Source organism: Pectinophora gossypiella, chromosome Z (genome assembly GCF_024362695.1).
Source record: "Pectinophora gossypiella chromosome Z, ilPecGoss1.1, whole genome shotgun sequence".
Lineage (NCBI taxonomy): Eukaryota > Metazoa > Arthropoda > Insecta > Lepidoptera > Gelechiidae > Pectinophora > Pectinophora gossypiella.
In genome coordinates this window covers 3,447,152-3,465,922 of record NC_065433.1, presented here as the reverse complement: position 1 = coordinate 3,465,922, position 18,771 = coordinate 3,447,152, and the positions used below count along the sequence as shown (strand labels likewise).

General features: G+C 37.8%; 2 protein-coding genes across 6 annotated transcripts in view; one reads left to right on the top strand and one right to left on the bottom strand.

Moving 5' to 3' along the window:
- The window catches only part of LOC126380056 (kalirin), a 166,389-nt gene extending 157,979 nt beyond the window's left edge, over positions 1-8,410 (bottom strand). For all 5 annotated transcript variants that reach the window (XR_007568417.1, XM_050029223.1, XM_050029225.1 and 2 more), the window contains exons 1-5: positions 8,249-8,410; positions 4,157-4,372; positions 2,103-2,295; positions 935-1,048; positions 319-499 (exon numbers count right to left, since the gene is read on the bottom strand). Coding sequence is in view for 4 of the 5 variants with exons in the window: in XM_050029223.1 (XP_049885180.1) it covers positions 319-499; positions 935-1,048; positions 2,103-2,295; positions 4,157-4,338 (670 nt within the window). In the remaining variant the exon portion in view is untranslated. The remainder of the gene's footprint in view (positions 1-318; positions 500-934; positions 1,049-2,102; positions 2,296-4,156; positions 4,373-8,248) is intronic.
- A 1,551-nt stretch (positions 8,411-9,961) lies between these two features.
- Positions 9,962-18,771, top strand: part of LOC126380209 (E3 ubiquitin-protein ligase MYCBP2) — a 129,366-nt gene continuing 120,556 nt past the window's right edge. The window contains 11 exon segments of the mRNA XM_050029465.1: positions 9,962-10,046; positions 11,032-11,143; positions 13,373-13,628; positions 13,740-13,886; positions 14,322-14,528; positions 14,650-14,973; positions 15,311-15,487; positions 15,958-16,230; positions 16,548-16,682; positions 17,012-17,161; positions 17,584-17,736. Coding sequence (XP_049885422.1) covers positions 11,052-11,143; positions 13,373-13,628; positions 13,740-13,886; positions 14,322-14,528; positions 14,650-14,973; positions 15,311-15,487; positions 15,958-16,230; positions 16,548-16,682; positions 17,012-17,161; positions 17,584-17,736 — 1,914 coding nt within the window. The 5' untranslated portion in view covers positions 9,962-10,046; positions 11,032-11,051.

Here is an 18,771-nt window from a genome sequence, read left to right as displayed (position 1 = left end):
CGTCTACACTAGCAATCATGAATATATGATAAATCGGGGTGATCGAATCGAAATATTATACATTATGAATAGAATAGAATAGAAAAAGTTTATTATAAAAGGACGCCACACACAAAAAAGTCAACAATATCATATCAAATTTCCACTAAAACAATTACAAAAAAGCAAGACGGACGTTTGTCGAAATGACCATAAGGTGGTGGTGGACGTCCTGAGATAAAAGGGCGTCACTCAGCACAAGTCGCGGCGTGAACCACGACGCTGGTATTATGTGGCCCCAGCTTTACGCCAATTTAATATGTTTTGAGTATAACTTACCCTGCGCTTCAAGTTCGTCGACGGGAACTTTGGCGAGCCTCTTGCTGATGTCCGCGTGTGCGTCGATGGCCCGGCGCGCTCCCGTGACGTCATCCGCGAAGTCGGCGCGCGCCACGTCCTCTTGCAGATCGTCCAGGCGGTCTAACAACTCTCCCGCTTGCCATAACAGTTCTTCTAAAGCCTATAATACATGGTTCTTAATCATTTGACCGTTAATTTAACACACGACAGAAAACCACGTAAGCGCATTTTTGAAAAATCACATTCGAATGTGACACCTTGCAATAGACACGCTAGAGTCAATCCAATGTTTAACCGAACTGAAATAAACAGAGGTTTTGTTGTGATTATGCGACATCTCGAATGTGATTACATAAAAAGACTCTTATGTGGTCATGATAAATAGAATAGATTACACACAAGACAGTCAGTAGAAATGGCAGTTTCCCGGCAGACCAGGAGAGAGATACATTTAAACTGAAAGTGAGAAAAGGACAAAAACAAGTTGTTCTTTCAATTTCGTTTTGTAGCTGCGGAGAAGAGAGGCTCGCTTGAATGGATTGGCCCAGCAGTGGGACTTCAAAAATTGGTAATCAAGTATCAAGAAGTCACTTACCAGTCTCAGATCTATCCACTGTGCGTGGTCATACTGTAGTGTGCCATCCAAATCAGGCGTTAATTGTGAGCTATCTATCACTTTAGGTAGTGCTTCTAAACTTATCATTGTCGTCTGTAACAAAATGAACATGTTCAGTATGTATGCTTGAAAGCCTGCCTGAAATACTACCCGCTTTCCTTAACAAATCGCTTAGCTGAACAAAAGAACAAAAACAAAGTTAAACGAGTAAAAATATATGGGATCGCTTCAGACACAAGCGAATCACCTACGTGATATTTCGTTCGTTCATGTCAATTAAATTGACCAGTTCTTCTTCTATCGTGTGGGTTGTGAGGTGGAGTACCAACGTCATCAACCCTGGTGTCAGGGTTACTATTGAGCCGCCAAAGACCCCTGACTTGGCTCATGTAACGACTACTTACTTACATCAGTAAGCAGGAACCGGGACCAAAGGCTTAACGTGCCTTCCGAAGCACGGATCATCTTACTTTCGGACAATCAGGTGATCAGCCTGTAATGTCCTAACCAAACTAGGGACCACAAAGTATTTTTGTGATATATCCCCAACGGGAATCGAACCCAGGACCTCCGGATCGTGCGCCCAACGCTCAACCACTGGACTACGGAGGTTGTTATTTACCAGTTTTTGTTCAGCTAATTGCTGCATTAACGAAAGCGCATTCACCTTGGATAGGTCCTTCGGAATATGTAACATTTTATCACATCGTCAGGTATGGTGCTTATTCGAGCGTACACAAACTTAGCGTCATTTTAGTTAGACAGCGATTAAATTAGTGCTGTCTTTCACTTACAATAAGTACAAGAAAGAGATTCAGCTAGTTTTAGTATTGTCAAATCAAAGATACATTAGTTGCTCAAATCGGCAGTGTTGTAATAGATAGTCTAGTTTCCAACTAGTCAAATCAGTTACTTTTTACTAAAGGTCTTAACACGAAATTACTATGGAATTTGTATGAAAAAGCAACCTGAGACGTCATAGAAAAACATGATAAAATGTCGCACGAATTATTAAATTTCTCTTTATTAAATGTAAATAAGTTAAATAGAAAAAAAGAAACTTTTTTATAACCTTTACATATGTGTTTATTTAGTAATCAGAATTTCGTAATTTATCTTTAACCTAGAAAAACTACCCAATTCTTACCTCAAACTTATACTTATGTGCTCCTATCGTTGTGCGTTGCTTCTGCCAAAAATTGTCAGGTTTAACTACCAGTGCCTGATGGACGGATGAAGGGAAGTTTTCTTGTAGAATCTTAAGTATTGGTTTGATCGCGGCCCAAGCTGAACCTCTCATGTCAATCAAGATGGTGAAGTTGTGAGACCTTACGGAATCGCTGAGAACAATAACACATCGCCGTCAATAAAAAACTCGACACTTGTTCTACAATGGTGCTATTTTTTGTAAACACCATCTAATTTTAAGTTACACCTGTCATTTTCTTATCCGCCGAAAAGGAAATTATGTACTGGTGTAATGAGAACATAGGCAATTATCGCGTTAAATTTCGACAGCATCTTCATCATTTTGGGAATGGAGTCTGGAAACTCGTTCATTGGAAAGTAATTAGTGTATCATAGTCGCGGGCGGATATCTATTATCGTATGTATATTTGTAGTTTATTACTCTATGCAGAACACGTCGAGAGTAAAACAACATGTAAATTATACACGTAAAACATAACAAAAAGCCAACAGATATGGCTTGTAGCTACATCATCTATTAAGAGTGCACCTCTCAATTTACACGCGTTACTGCTTTGTTTTAGCCAATTGATTTACACGCCGTAAGACGATAGTTGCTAATTACAGAACGTAACACGACGCCACCGTCCACAGTAGGTACAATATCTTGAAACTGGTTTGGGTCTGTTACAAAAGTGGTTAAGTGAGCTCTTCATTTGTTTGTGATGTCTCTTTATGTTACGCTGTCGGACATACTTTGTGTAAATAATAGCTTAAAACAAAACAAAAAAGAAAAGTATAAGCAACTGCTTATAGAAAAATATTTTTTTTTCCCTTTTGGGCGCAATCACCCTTGGATAATAAGCACTTCTTGTGGTGTATAGGCATTATTTTAGGTAAGCGACCAGTGTCGCTTCCTATTTTGGGCTTTAGTTGGCTAAATCCTGCGGCAGGCACCCTCTTAGTCTTAGTTTTGTGTGCTCAATGCACATCCATAGAAAAATATAAGGGACACAATTGGGCTTGAAAGCGGTTAAGGCTACGCTACCATTTTACGGACGAATAGGAAATCGGTACCGTAATTTTACACCAAAAAACCAAGAAGGCAAGAGGGAAACCACTGCTCTATTTATCCCTAAAAAAATAGCATGGAGAATGCTACACCGACAAGAAAGTGGCGTAAATTAGCGATGATGAATTTCACTCAGTTACAATATCGGTAACGTAACCTTAACAGCTTTCAGACCCTTCGCTATCGCCTCGACCAAGGTCTAGTCGTCGAATCCCTCGATAGAACTCGTGCCGCGCGCGTCACGGTCGCCGTGCCGAAGGGGCTGTACCTACGATAAGCCCGCTTCAGATACATTAGACATATCTTGCTACATAGTAGACACGCCATTGACACGACAAAACAAAACCAATTAACCAAGTTATGCCAGACATCATGATGCAATATTTACGATGGTAAGGTTGATAAGCAGCATGTACCTATCTACATTTTAAGTTATCCATTATGTTATGGAATGTTACGAAGAAAAGTAACTCTGTTTTAATCAATAAAGACATTTCATTTCATTTCAAAGTGACTCCCACTGCATGTTGTAGGAAGTGATTTTTGTACCTAGATATTATAATTACTAGCAGATAACTATTTCCAAACATACCAACTTTAGTTTAGTGTCTTAAATAGAGTATAAAGTTCAAATAGAAAGTAGGTGTCCCTTAGCTATTGATTACTTACTATGACTACTCATAATTCATGTTATCTTTGATTTTCCACATTTAACTTTACTAAAATTTCTTATTTTAACAATCATCTATTATATTACTACCTTAATTTATTAAATAATACAATAACATTTCGAAAAAAGAACTTTGTAAACATTACCAGCACAGCACAATAATAATCTGTCTAGAAGATTTACAAAAATAACACACACAGATATAAAATAGATACACAGTCACAATAAAGTGCACAAGAAATAGAAGAAGAAGAAAATCTGGAATTGTTACCTCGGTATGCTCATCAGGTAGTGAAGCAGCCGCCTATAGTCATCTGGCGCGATGCGGTCCCGGCGCGAGCTGGCGGGGAACCACACGATGGGTCCCCCGCGCCGGTCGCGGCCCCCCGTGAGGCACGCCACCCGCTCCTGGAGCAGTGGGAGCACGTCCAGAGCCCGCGCTCCGACCTCCATGGCTTCCCAACCTCAACCACCTCTTTGGAGAAGCCTGCCACAACAAATACACCAATAGTCAACATACACAGACTCTTGACACTTCATTATCAATAGCCCTTATCATGAGACTTATTAAAATATTTTATTTTTCTACTAGCACATAATAGTAGAAGGATCAAATATTCATCTAATAATAACTTATCCAAGCAGAGGGTAATGGATTTTTTTTAGAATCTACCTTATAAATTCTGTTTTCAAGTATTAATTTAGTATAATAGATTATGTACCTACCATAATATACAATAAACAAAAATCCCATCTAAGTAATGGGGATGAGCCTATTTACAAAAACTGGGCATAAATCATGGAAACCTTGTGACATCAATTATTTATGATCCAATTCAAGCTCATAAGCTCTAGTTCAATGGTTCAGAGCGTGAGCAGCGATTCCAACCCATTTCTTTATGATGTAAGTCACTCATAGTAGGTTCTACACCTATATAAATGATTTTAATATTGGATTTATGGACGTTATTATAATTTCAAAGCTGAGGCCTTGTGTATGATTTCACAACAAACATTATGTTAGTTTGTAAATTTTTAATTACCACCGGCTAATGTCTCTACTAAATAGCTAGGAAATACACTTCCCTTGTTACTGAGTTTATTGTAGGAAGCACTTACAAGTTCCTATAATTCATATCATGTTAGAGCTACATAACTATCTTTCAAACTCTCCAGCTAAACAAACAGGTTACTTGCAACAGTTGCAACATTATTGTTCATTATGCCTAACAACAAACTCTTTCTTTTTGATTCTCTTTCAATTGAGGCTTGAGATAGATTGTTAAGGTGATGTGTTTCAGTCAGCTAGGTAACGCTGCGTCAGTAGATGGCGTTACTTCTGCAGTTTTCGTATTTTTTTCCATTTATTCGTTTAGTGTTGAGTTCTGACCCAGTGAAATGTTAGGTGGCGAAATCTTACATACATTATCTTTAAGTTAAGCTACAATTTTGAAGTATTTACTGAAGATATCATATTGAAACATTGCATCAAAAGTTGGTGTCATTTCAATTTGTGTACAAACACGAAGCTGTCACACACACATGCGAACTAGGTTAGCTATTAAAAGAGATGCATAATTTGAAGTCTACTTCTAACTTCTAAATGGCGCATTTGGTAAAGCAGTCGCCGCCATTCTTAAGGTTCACGGTTCAAACCCAACTGCATGTTTTAATTGTTTTTACTTTTTGTATTTTTTTTTACAATTGAATTTGGCGAACCCGTCTATTTGTTACGGAATTTTCAAAAAGTATCACTTTTACCAATAATATTATAATTAAGTATACAATAATTTACTTTGCACTTAAGTACCTTCCGTAATTTCCGTATTTTTTATTTTGTAAAATTCTAACAGGCATTAATCGCATCAGTGAACATGCGGCTAACTAAAAAACTACTGAACGGATTTTCATACGGTTTTCACCAATGAGTGGAGTGATTCATGGGCGTGCTTTAGGGTTTATAATTTATACAAGTATTTTTTTTGTATAAAATGGTTCAAAAATGATGATGAATGTCAAACATAATTATCGTTACAAATATAGCCGACTTGGAGCTTTCGGCGAAAACGCTGCCTGAGCCCATTGAGATATAACAAAACAACGTATGGTTGAATTGTTCCTTTTTTGTAGGTATACCGAAAAGTCCACAATATGTCATAATAATTATATTGTGTATAAAGAATTGTGTATATGTATTGTATGATTTTACAAATAACGATCACAGTACAGTAATAATAAGGTAGATTTTTCCTAAATTGCGTAGGTTCAAACTTTGTCGCATCGCGTTTGAAAGATGTAATAGCGCTTCAGGACGTCCCGCAAGCACGGCGCTGATGTCGCAGTATCCGCATATAATTATTATGACTTGTCATTTAGTTCCAATAAAATCCGCGGGACTTCATACGTATGTCAGTGACAGCTGGTGATAGCATGCGGGACACTTAGCACCTAATCGAATTCTATGTTGTTTTCGCGCCCAGTCCAGACGACTCACAGCGCATTTCTGGACATATATTTACGCGTGGTGTTTATTGTTAGGTTAGTTAGTTCAGGTTAGGACGTCTTTTTATAACGAGGACGTTAAAAAAAGACGAGGCTGGGACGTATTGAAGTAGTATTTCCATATATACGCGGCCTGAAATGGGCTGTTTCGGGGACTTGAACTGGTTGCTGTCGAACTTATTATCACGTTTTCTTGATTAAAATTCATAAATAAGTCAAATAGAAAAAAGATTTTATTTAGTTTTAGATCTGTCATGATGTCTGTGATGTTTGTTTATTATACATAAGAATTTCAAAATTTATCTTATTTTTTTTCCCAAAGGGCAAGGCAAAGGGAACTATGAACATACAGCCATGTCTTGTGTTTTTTTTTCTTGATGATGATTAATGAAATGATAAAACCTAAGCCCCCACCCTCGGAGCAGACTCCTACTTCGAACCCCAAACGAAGTAAGCGGCTTGTTGGCGCAAAGCGAAAAGAGATAGGTACACTTTGTTTATTGAATATTCCGATTTAATAATACTATCAGGAATGTTTTCCGACTAATGTGATCATTAACCACAAAACACCACTTCGTATTGATTATTTAGATTATTCAATGAAGAAAGCAACCTTCCCGTTCCCGGTCCCACCAAAAAGTCCGCGGCAAAGAGAATATAAATAAATCTGTATGTTGGATGGAAAAACAATTAATTATAAATGACTACTATTTAGGCCGACAAATGCAACAACTTCTTTTTTGATTTGGTTTTCCCCGAAGGGTAAGGCAAAGGGGACTATGCCCATACAGCCATTTCATTTTATGTATTGATTTTTTATTATAATATATGTCCTCTTTTAAAACACGGTATTTACCCATTATTTAAAAATGTTTAAATAAGATACGTTATTACAAAAATATTTTTCCAATATTCCTTTTCTCAGATTGTAGTATTTTTAGTTTTTTATTTATATTTATTCTCTTCATACAAAATCTCTTTATAAATTGTCACTGACATTCTATTACACTTGTCAAGTAGTCAAAGCCTTTAGAAAAAAAAAAACTATCACGCACACAAACTAACATTGACACCTCTACACGCTCAGCAAATACACTGTAATCTGCACCACTACAAATGTAGAATTGATCAAAATTGAGGGTCTGAAATATGGTACTTCTCGTATTCGGACCCTAAATTTTTGTTAGTTTGCGAAAATAATACACCAAAATATTACTATTTATCGGTTTTATAACAATATTCCTCTATCTGTTTTCCTGTAGCACTGCATCAACTTTTGTATGGAAAACGAATCACCTTAATACTTTACCACTATAAGGTCATACCCACATACTAAACTGTAGAGGACACTTCTGTCTGTCATCTGTTACAGATCTTAACATTTTCAAAATTAAAACAATCCCAAATGCTCAGCACTACTTCCAATAATTATAAAATATTTTTTACCAAATGTATATGTTACCAGGCACATAAAGAACAGTTTCGACCTATTTATTGTAACAAAATAATTTCTGTGGCTAGTTCATATTATGTATAAGAAGAAAATGATGATATCATTATACAGAAGACGGTTGGAAGGAACCATAAACGCAGATAAATGATATTGTCGTGTATTGTAGTTGCGGTCGTCGTTCTTTGTAAGTCGCGAGCAACGTCGAGGAGGGTCGGGGGTGGATTCAGGGCATTGCAGAAATGCGTAATCATAAGCAAGCAAGCACATTGTAAATGAGACTCAAGTTATATACTCATCATAGGCACTTCAGCATTGTTAAACACGATTTTAACATCGTTGATGACAAATTACACCAGATATATCTACCTATGTCACAACAAATAACCTCAGCCATCAATTTCAACTAACCGTGGTGACTCAATGATGTCAATTAGCCAGGTATAAAAGGTTCGGCACGCATTATTGTCACTGTTGTTATTTCCACTAAAACTTTCGTAAAAACTAAATTCATTAGAGTCCTAAAACTTAATAAAAACACACAAGCTGAACATAATGACAAACTGACGAACACCAACCAACCACCACAATGGCGCGCCAGAGTTAGGTAAATCGGCAAAAAACCGGTGTTTACCGTTTCGATTGCCGGTAAATATTATATTATATCAATTTTTAAATAAATAATTCAAGCTTCGAATTAAGAAATTAATATTTGATAATTTCTCTTATAGATACTTCTATAAATGTAAAGCTTCTTAAGGACCTGCATTTTTAACCTATTACATACTGATTTATTATTTAGCTGTTCGCGTATATTAGCGAATAGGGAATGCAATCTCGCAAGAAAATCTCAATATTTACAAGAACACCAAAACCTTGGTATTTGCTAGATCTCACAATTTTAAGTGTGCGCAAGAGTATGTTTTGTATAAATGTAGTTTGGTACTATGATTGAACTATTTACAGTACTTACAGTACAAATTCAATCAAATAGGGTACCAATAAGATTTTTTTTCATTATCAAAAAGAATCATCGGATAATCGGGTGATCATTCTGCAATCTGGAATGTCTTAAACAAACTAGGGATTAGAAATTGATTTTGTGATTATCCCTACCAGGAATCGAATCAGTCGGACTCGCAACCTCCAATACTAGATCATGGAGGCCGTTAATTTTACATTTGTGTATGTTCAATCTATGTTCAGATTTTCAATATTCAGGCGATTATAGTGGCCTTATAGACCATTTGATTTATAGGTTTGTTCCTAGTAATAAAATAATATTTTATGAGACAGTACCTAGTTTGATAAATACTGAATCTTCTGATTTTCCTAACAAGTACTGGCTGCCCGCCCGCGACGTCTTTGGGGTGGAGTTCTAGTCTTATGCTTCTAACTTTATTTCTTTCTTTTGTCTTTCTAATTTCAAAATTACGAAGTTTCACACAAAATTACATCCCTTAGCTTTATACAAGATAAGTGTCATTTTACCTTTTTCGCGAAATCAAGTTTTTTAACTTGAAAAAATAATAAACATACAATCTCTCATCTCCGTTTTAAACCATTTTTTTATATAAATATTGGCTTCTGTCAACAGGAACAATTCTGCCAGCGTCAAGGTTGGAAAATACACATTTTAGGGGATGAAATTCCAAAAATACCCTCATATTTGTTAACTCACGTCACTCAGAACACATGCGAAATGTTAAGCTTCTATTTTCAGAAATAGCCCAAAATCGGGAGGAGTGGAAGAAACTGAGAGGCCTTTCCCTGCAGTGGAATGGTGTAAGCAGCCTGCAGTGAATGCTAGAGGTAATAATAAAATTCTTCAAAATGGCAAAGTTCCATACAAATTACAAACTTTCTTTAACTCTTTAGGGGAGGAATTGTCAATAATACCGTCCTAGCGGTTACTCACGTCACTTACGGAACTTGACCGATTTGATCCATCATTCATTTTCATTCATGTGTAAGTGTAGCGGTCGTTTGATTGACGGATTTTATCGGTAAAATAAAACTGGCAAATTTGTTGTCTGGATATACGGTTCTGGTTTTTGTAGTGAGCATCTCTAGTCGTCGGTGTATTGATTTTTTGACGTTACTTGCAAACTTTCTTTACGAGAGCTCGCCGATTTTTTGAATTTATTTTGTAATAAAATAGTACATTCGTTATGTGAAAACAATCAAAATGTGCCAGTGAACTCTACAGGTAATGTCTAGTAATGTGTTATATTTTCAAATCGTGTAGTTTCTGCGAATTGCCTCAATTTACAATATTATGGAGCTTTTTTTCAATTTGTGAAATCATTTTATGTACAATGCGTGTAGCTAACTGATTTAAAATAATTAATGCTGTGCTGTATGTGTTTGTTGCTACTGCGAGTGTGATATCATTTAAACGCATACCTGTTCTTGTAATTATTAAATATATTAAAGCTGTACTTAGGCCATTGAACCCATGAGTGATATTTTCTCTGTGTATCACTTATATTGTTTGATCACATACCACATTTAGTGGACTAGGTACCTATTTGATGTAGATATTGTTATATATGGAAAATAAAACCTTTTGACGGTCCTTAACAGCCAAGAGCTGGTGGCATTTGGTGGCACATTTCAAAAATATTGGTTTAATTTTAAATTGGAGCTTTTAAACAGACAATAATCTCACTGCCATATGTGGTTGCAATAACATGTTCAGTTAACATAACTGCCAATGAGAGACTGACTATGCAATAGTCAACAATATTTTTCAAATAAAAAAGTATTGATCTGCTAGCTGTATTGTTGTTTCATTTTGTGTCATAGGTGTATCCTTTTCTGACGCCCTGAAAAAAAAACCTGTTTGATTGCCCGATAAAACCCTTTATAAACATACATAGTTACAGTTAGTAGTATAATTTACATTCATTCTGAATATGCATCTTCAAGTCATTTGCCTCTCTGGTGTCTCACCTAGCTTCAGATCAAAAAGTATACATGCTATTGGAGGTTTGAGATTGGGAGGAATATTTAGTTGGAGCAAGCGATTGATAAATGTTTACATTTTTTTCACGGTAGATACTTCGACTTTGAAGTACCTACAATGCAATATTAAAGTTATTTACTTTTTTCCTTCACTTTTGTTTACGTTGTAAGCATGTTAAAGAACTGCAAAATTAATTACATTACAACCAACGTTGTAACTTTCACAGATATAAAATTCAAAGCTAAAATGGCTCAAAGAATGCAAGTGCCAGAGCTAAAATGCATGGAACCAGAGAACTACAAAAAATACTTCCGTGCATTATGCTGGAGTGGTACAAGGTAATTGTTTTATTGTACAATTTGTTTTTTTTTCTTTCACGAGGGTATACTGCAAGCTAGTTTCTTTTGCGTGTCAATCAATTGCTTAGGTAGGTGTTTAGTGATGTGTAAAAATAAATAAGAATACCCTTTATTCTCTGATAAGTTTAAGTGTTTTATATTTTTGTAAGAGGTTCCTAATTTAGGAGGGTACTTCTTTACATTAACTTAATCCATATTAACATTGGACTGTCCTTAGACATATGCCTCTTCCTAATTGCGTCACTCCTGTCTGTGACCTTTATTGTTGTGGTAGGTAATCTTCCCACGTTTTAGTTCATCTCCCTATTCGTCTTCATTCTATAATGTCTCTAGTTCATTTTTTATTTTAGATCCCAGCATGTATTGTGTCTCAAATTTCAAATCATTTGTTGCGACACACAGGTACAGTGGGTAGATGTTACAAAGATAATAATAAGACGCTAAGATCTGCCGGTAGGCATACAATTAAATTTTGTGAGATGAGAAGTTACTTACAGTGTTTATTAATTTTTAATTTGTTTCACTTGCTAGAAACAGTAAAATGTAGTATACAAATGTGAAAATGTTGTGTTGTCCATCGCCATTTGAGTCTTCTTAAGAGGGTAAGACATTTAAAAAACGTCTAAAAAATTGGCTAGTTGATATGGAATTTTATGACTTGAATGAATATTTTCAACAACAATGATATTTAAAATTGACAAATGTTTATAATGTGACTAATTATTAGGTACTTACTTAATTCCTTGATGCTCAATACTGACATTATTTGTAATATTGTACGTCCGACATGGACATGCTGTTGAGACAATTTTATAATGTTTGACACCTGCATGTATGTACCTACACAGCTTCTCAATAAATGTTTCTTGTTTCTTGTTTCTTACTTTGACTTTTGGAAAATAAATATTTATTGTAAAATGATGCCACACATAGTAGCAATACATCAGACTTAATACTTAAACAAAATGACAATTAATAAAAAATGTGATGCTTTAGTGATTTCTTAGTTTCTTATTGGCAACCTTATGTGAGTATCGGGACTATGCACATGTTGGAACACTTTTTTTGGGAGACTGGTTAGGAACAGCTTTTTGTTATATTAGCTTGACCAGCTGTTTGTAATTCTTCTATTTAGTTCTATGGCACTTGTTCTGGGAGTGATATTATTTGCCCATTCCGGATTCGAGAATAAGTCGGAGTCTTAATTCGTTTTCAATTAAAATGTGGAACATGATATCTTATGACGTCGGCGATATCACGCACTACGACAGACTTGCAATTTGGAAGATCAACGTGATGTGGAAACTTTGGGAAGCGGATAAACCTTCGGGACCTGCCACCAGTGTTTCACACCAAATTCTAAACCCTAACACATTAACAACTGGTGTTTGGATTTATGAGATGGTACTGATTCCAAAGGAGGACAAAGACCTGATGGAAGGAGGAGGACACGGATCTGGAGTAAGAAGAACAAAGATCTGATGGAAGGAGGACAAGGATCTGAAGTAAGGAGAACAAAGGTCTGGAGTAAGGAGGTAAAAAATCTGCTGTTGCAAATGAATGGATTTACGACATTGCTCAGCTGTGTCAGTATTTTAAAGACCTTACGAAGCCAGCATGTGTCTATATGGGGAGCGTCATCTGGAATATATCTTTCGGGCCCAGCTGCACCATCGCGGCCAGAGACCAGGAGACGAAGAAGACGTGTAGTCCTGAAATGAATAAAATTAATGAATTATTTGGTGAATTTAGTGAATTCTGTGTAAGAGATGAGCTGAAAAAAATGTTTGGTTACAATGGCCGTGTCCATCTCCTTCGCCACCTCTGCGTCCTTGCTCGCCCGTGTCTGTGTTCGGGTTGTTGTTCGTTTCTGTCTCTTTGTCTGGATCTGTCACCTTATCTGCGTCTGTAGTATTTAAATATAATTAAGCCAGCAGTAGACTTCACAGGTTACTTTGAACATCACCTACTACTACGTTAATGAAAGTTAGGGGTAGGCATTTGTTGATTGGTACACGCGACAATTTTTATGCAATTTTATTTCAGTTTACCTTTGAGTTTATTATGGTACTTCCACAGAACATATTTTATTTTTTAAATGTAACAGAAATCGAGTTTTATTTTTGGTTTGTCGCACTTTTAAATGCGTGGGAGCACTATACTTTAACTGAGCCACTTAATATTGAACGTAATTTTGATGAATTTCAGAAAATCTGAAAAGAAAACACCGAAGAAATCAGGCAAAAAAGAGAAAGTACGACGGTTAAAAGGTGCCAATGCTTTAGCCGTTTGCTATGCCCCAACCTTGGTGGGAAACCCTTCTCAGTTTGCGGTCTATGCCACTGTCCGGAGATCGATCCTTGCCAGGTGGAGGTACCTGCAAGGAATGGTATCCGAACTATCTGATGACAGTGATAATGATGATCCATCTACAGTACAAGGACCCATTGCGAAACTACCAAAGGTAACTTTATTGTCATTTTCATATCAAACTTTACATATTCATGTAAAGTCAATAATTTTGGCACTTTTTAGTTTCTTTTGCTGTTTTTAAACAAACAATATTTTTCTTCAGATTACCGGAATCGGTCTACGGACCGTATTCGCCCTTATATCCCAAGCCAGGTTCATGGACGCACAACTGAGTGAACACGCACTAAAAGCTTTACTAGACATCCTTCAAGGTCACGCGCCTGAAGAACTTTCTTTGGAGCCTGCAGAGGTAAATATCTACAAACCAAAACGTAAAGATTTTCGCAAAACGAATTAAGAAATAAAGGTGAAAACTGCGTGGCGTAGGTGTCCTACGAGTATAAATATAGCGTTGGTGTTTTTGAGAAATACGCCCACGTACAGACGCCCGCTTCAAAAACATTTGATCTTACTTTTTGTTATTTGATACATTTGTAGATATCTAAACTGAGTGCGTTATTTTCTGTGCTATCTTTTGATCAGAAACTACTATCTTTCATCATTCACTATTGCAAATGACTAGCAAAGCATAGCGACGTAGCTTGGCGTCGAGTGTAACATTTCTTAAAAAGCTATGGCTTTCATAAGATTAAGTGACGAACAAACTACGATTTTACGCCTTCTACGATTTCAATCAAGTTATTATAACGAGTAGAAAAAGTTATTTTTTTAATCACGCTTTCAGATAATATCGAATCTGCATGGGATGTTGATCGAGGTGGCTAGCGGCAAAGGCCCGGCGGGCACGGTCGATGTTCCCACGAGCTTGACGGCGCTCAGCAGCTCGTGTCTAGTGGCCCTTTCCGTCGCGAGGGGCGAAGCGGAACTAATACTCAATGCCGCGGCATCCTTGATTATGTCCTCGCCCTCCCTTTCTGATCAGTACGTACAGGTAAGTCGAAATAATATTTTTGTAAAATTCTGTCAATAATAAAACGGTCAATAAAGAAGAATTCTAATGAAGAAGAATTTGCTTAAATATGATGAGATGCTATTATCTATTCTCATTTCAGATACCGACAAATCTGACAACTCTGCAGCGCAGCGTGTTGTCGGTGATAGTAGGGCCGCCGTCGCGAAACCAGTGGTTAAACTACGGCGTGCCGCACCAGTCACTGGTGACCAGCTTCCCTGTCGACCTGCCGCAGCAGCTGACTGCGGGCGCGGAGCTGGTGGTCCGCTCGCTCGTTTCCGATGGCTGCTTCCTCTACGTATTCACCTCCAAAGGCCTTCTCAAAATCGGCTCCGGCTACGGAAGCTCCATCAGGCAACACGTATACCTGTACAAGCCCGATTTTTTCGCCAGTGACAGACATGGCTGGCTAGGTTATTGTAAAGTAAGTCGTCTATAGGTCGACATGGATCTTGTGGCACTTGGATGACATTGACAGGAGGGTGTTGGTGTGCACCACTTTTATGCATTTTCCATTTTCGTCTTAAGTATTCTCCATTTTTACCGACTTCAAAAAAGGAGGAGGTTTTCAATTCGACCGATATATATTATATTTTTTATAATAACTTTCATATAGATGACGTTTTCATAGTATGTGGCGTTAGTTCCGATTATAACCACGTGCCGAAAGATCCTTGTCACTCTGTACAACAAATACAATTAAATTTAGTTTTAAATACATATAATTGTCATTTATTGATGCGTTTATTGTTTATCCACAGAATAAATTCTATGCAAGAATTGGAAGGAAAAAGACTGAAGTATTTGAAGTAGATAAAACTACTTTAGAAGTGAAGCATGTGTTAAGACTGGATCCTGGGCCGGTGGTGCCGGTGGAACCCAAGTCCGCCGTCTTCACGGATGGGCACCAGTTGGGACTGATAACGCTAACTAATTTTGTAAGTGTGGTTGAAAGACCTATTGTTGTTAAATGTTGCGCTTGTAATAGGGTAGTTTCCAACTAGTCAAATCAGTTACTTTTTACTATACGTCAAAACACGAAATTTCTATGGAATTTGTATGAAAAAGCACCGTGTGACGTCATAGAGAAAACTTAACAAAATGTCACATTTATTGTTTCATTTTTCTTTATTAAAATTCATATATTTTTCAAAATTCCTTTAGGTTGTCTTTATTTAGTAATCAGAATTTCATAATTTATCTTTGACCTAGGAAACTACTCAATTTTATGATAGGTATTTTTTTTTGCTCTACACCTTTTATGTGTTTTTAGCCATGCTAATATGCTAATGGACTCTAAAAAGTCCAAGCCAACTGGCTTGGCTACCTTAGGCTCATAGCTAATACAGATAGTTGCAGCCGAGTCTTTTATTCTCTATTATAAAGTTTCCGCGTGTCTTCCAAACAGGATAGTTTGACAATCCGGATGTACGACGTGGAGAATCCAGCGGAGCGCGGCGAGGGCACGACGACGCTGACGTCCCGCAAGGAGCTGAATGTCCACTTACTGCGCCGGCGCACGTACGCGTTCGGCCGCGCCACCTTCGAAGACGGGATGTCTCGACGCAACCTCGAGCTGGACGCCCCGGTTGCTATGCAACTCGACGACCTTGAAGATGACCCGCTGTTGGGCATCACCGCCGGACAAGATTTTGGACTTATGTCCACGCAATCAGGGAAGGTGAGCGTGGAGCATTCTTGCTCATGGTTCTGTTTTTGAGCTTTCTACTTAACGCTTTAGATGCCGCGTTTTATTATAAAGAACTAGGTTTAGATGTTTATAAAGTTAGCTGAATCAGACTACACGAAGTACATGATGATGGTAATCAGGTTTCAAATTATAATAATCTATAATAAAGCGGTTTTTTTTTATCTAAATCAATTTAGGAACACGACAACAAATAATGAAAAATGAATTTGGAACCTTGTCAAATGAATTGTTCTTTGCTACTAGTTACTGTGATGATGATGATAATCCATGAAGTATCATGGTTTTAGGTGTATTATACCGGCAAGGGTACGAGTCTCGGGTATAAAGCCACGTCGCCTCACCCCGGCCGCTGGACTCTGATGAAGGAAGCCATCTTTACCAGAAACGAACTACCCAACTCAAAGAAATGTAAAATAATTCAGGTAAGATTATTAAACAATATTTTACCGCGCAAAGTGAAGAATACAAGTTATGCGAGTCAAAATACAGAAATCTTTTAAACGAAAGATTGAAGTGAGAAAGATTGGCTTGTATACACATTATTTTTTAATCTGACTTCTAAAATCTGAGAGAAGACAATAAATGCGACCAAAAGTGCTATTCCAATAAGAATAAAAATAATTTATTGTGAATCTGTAAAAGCAAGGAACAAAAATATAATACAAAAAAAAAGCAAAATACCGAGCATTTATTTACATGCCATCGAAACGAAAAATAGAAGAACGTAATGTTCAAATGGCTCCGATTGTAGATTGCCGTGGGTCACGAGGGCCAACACGCAGTACTGGTGCTGGACAGCGGCTCGGCCCTCTTCACAGGCATCGCGCGCCGCGGAGAAGATGGCGACTCCACCAAACATCGGCGGACGCCGAAGCCAACCAGACCAAAAAAGATATACAAGGTAAATACATTGAGTTTTTACTGCTACTGAGTTTTTCTGTCTGTTAATTTCTTGTTAAGCTGCTTGCTGGTATCCCAACTCCAACAACCATCGGCGAACGCTAAAACCAACCAGACCTCATCATCATCATCTCCCTAGCGTTAACCCGTTTTTCATGGAGTCCGCTTGCCTAACCTGAACTGGCGACTGCCAGTCTGACTTTCCAACCTTATTTAATTCCCGAGAAATGCATTTTCGGGCGTATGTGACCTAACCTGTATAGGGCTGGTTTTCCCCTCGCGGGTTGGAAGGTCAGACAGGCAGTCGCTTCTGTTGAAATCCGGACCTGTCAAGTCAGGTTGGGTAAGCGGATCCTGTGAAAAACGCGATAATGCAATAAAAGCATGAAGGATGATGTTCTACAATGTACGTGTTGTTCCCAGGCGGACGGCCACCACATATGCTACGCGGCGTGCAACTACGGGTCGACGGCACTGGTCACGCGCCAGGGCCTGCTCATCATGTACGGCAAGGACACGCAGCATTGCGACTCTACCGGCATCGTCACCGGCATGCGGCACGAGAGGGCCACACAGGTGACCATACTACACACACATATCTTCTTCTTCCTCCTGCCTCATTTGGGCTTGGGCCTCCTCGTACGTTGGCACCAGGTTGTTGTATTCTGACCACACCACACATACGTATAACTATACCCCAACTATATCCCAAAAGCATAGTCAGAGGTACATCCATCGCAAGATTAATTAAATACCCATACCTCACCGACCTCTGTTGGACTAACGTAAGCCGGTTGTGAGCCGATAGTAGTAGTATAATGGTCACACATCAAATGCCTCAAACGTCTGTTTCAAACGATAGATGACATTGTTGTCCATGGCTGTGCAAGCCAATTCTTTCATACAGGAAACACTTAATACAACGGCATTTTTATGACAGTAATGACTAAACATTTCGTGCGTCAGGGATCTTGTGGCACTTGGGTGGCACTCGCTAACAAACAAATGTTGATGGTTAGATGACGTTGAGTTTTTAATTTTTTTTTTGTTTTGGTTTTCCCCGAAGGGTAAGGCAAAGGGAACTATGCCCATACAGCCATGTCTGACGTATTTTTTTTCTTGATGATTAATGAAATGATGAAAGGTGATGATGATGAAACCTAAGCCCCCACCCTCGGAGTAGACTCCTACTCCGAACCCCAAACGAATTAACTCAAAAGTCCGCATAAACTTTTGAGTTATGAAGTGGCTTCCCGGCACGAAGCGAAAATAGGCAGATACACTTTGTTTATTGAATACTCCAATATAATAACACTCGCGAATGTCTTCCGACTAACTTAATGCGATCATTAACCACAAAACACCACTTCGTATTAATTATTTAGATTACTCAATGAAGAAAGCAACTGTCCCGTTCCCGTTTCCCGCCGAAAAGCCGTTGAGTTTTTAAGTTTTTGAGTGTGCGTCAAGCTAGCGGCCTCAAAAAAAAAAATGGGCACGAAAAAATAATTTGACCATACCAAAAAATAGTACTCTTATTGAAAAAAATAGTACCTGTTGTAAAAAAAATAGTACCATCACGGTTCTGGATTTATAGCCATGTTTTATTGC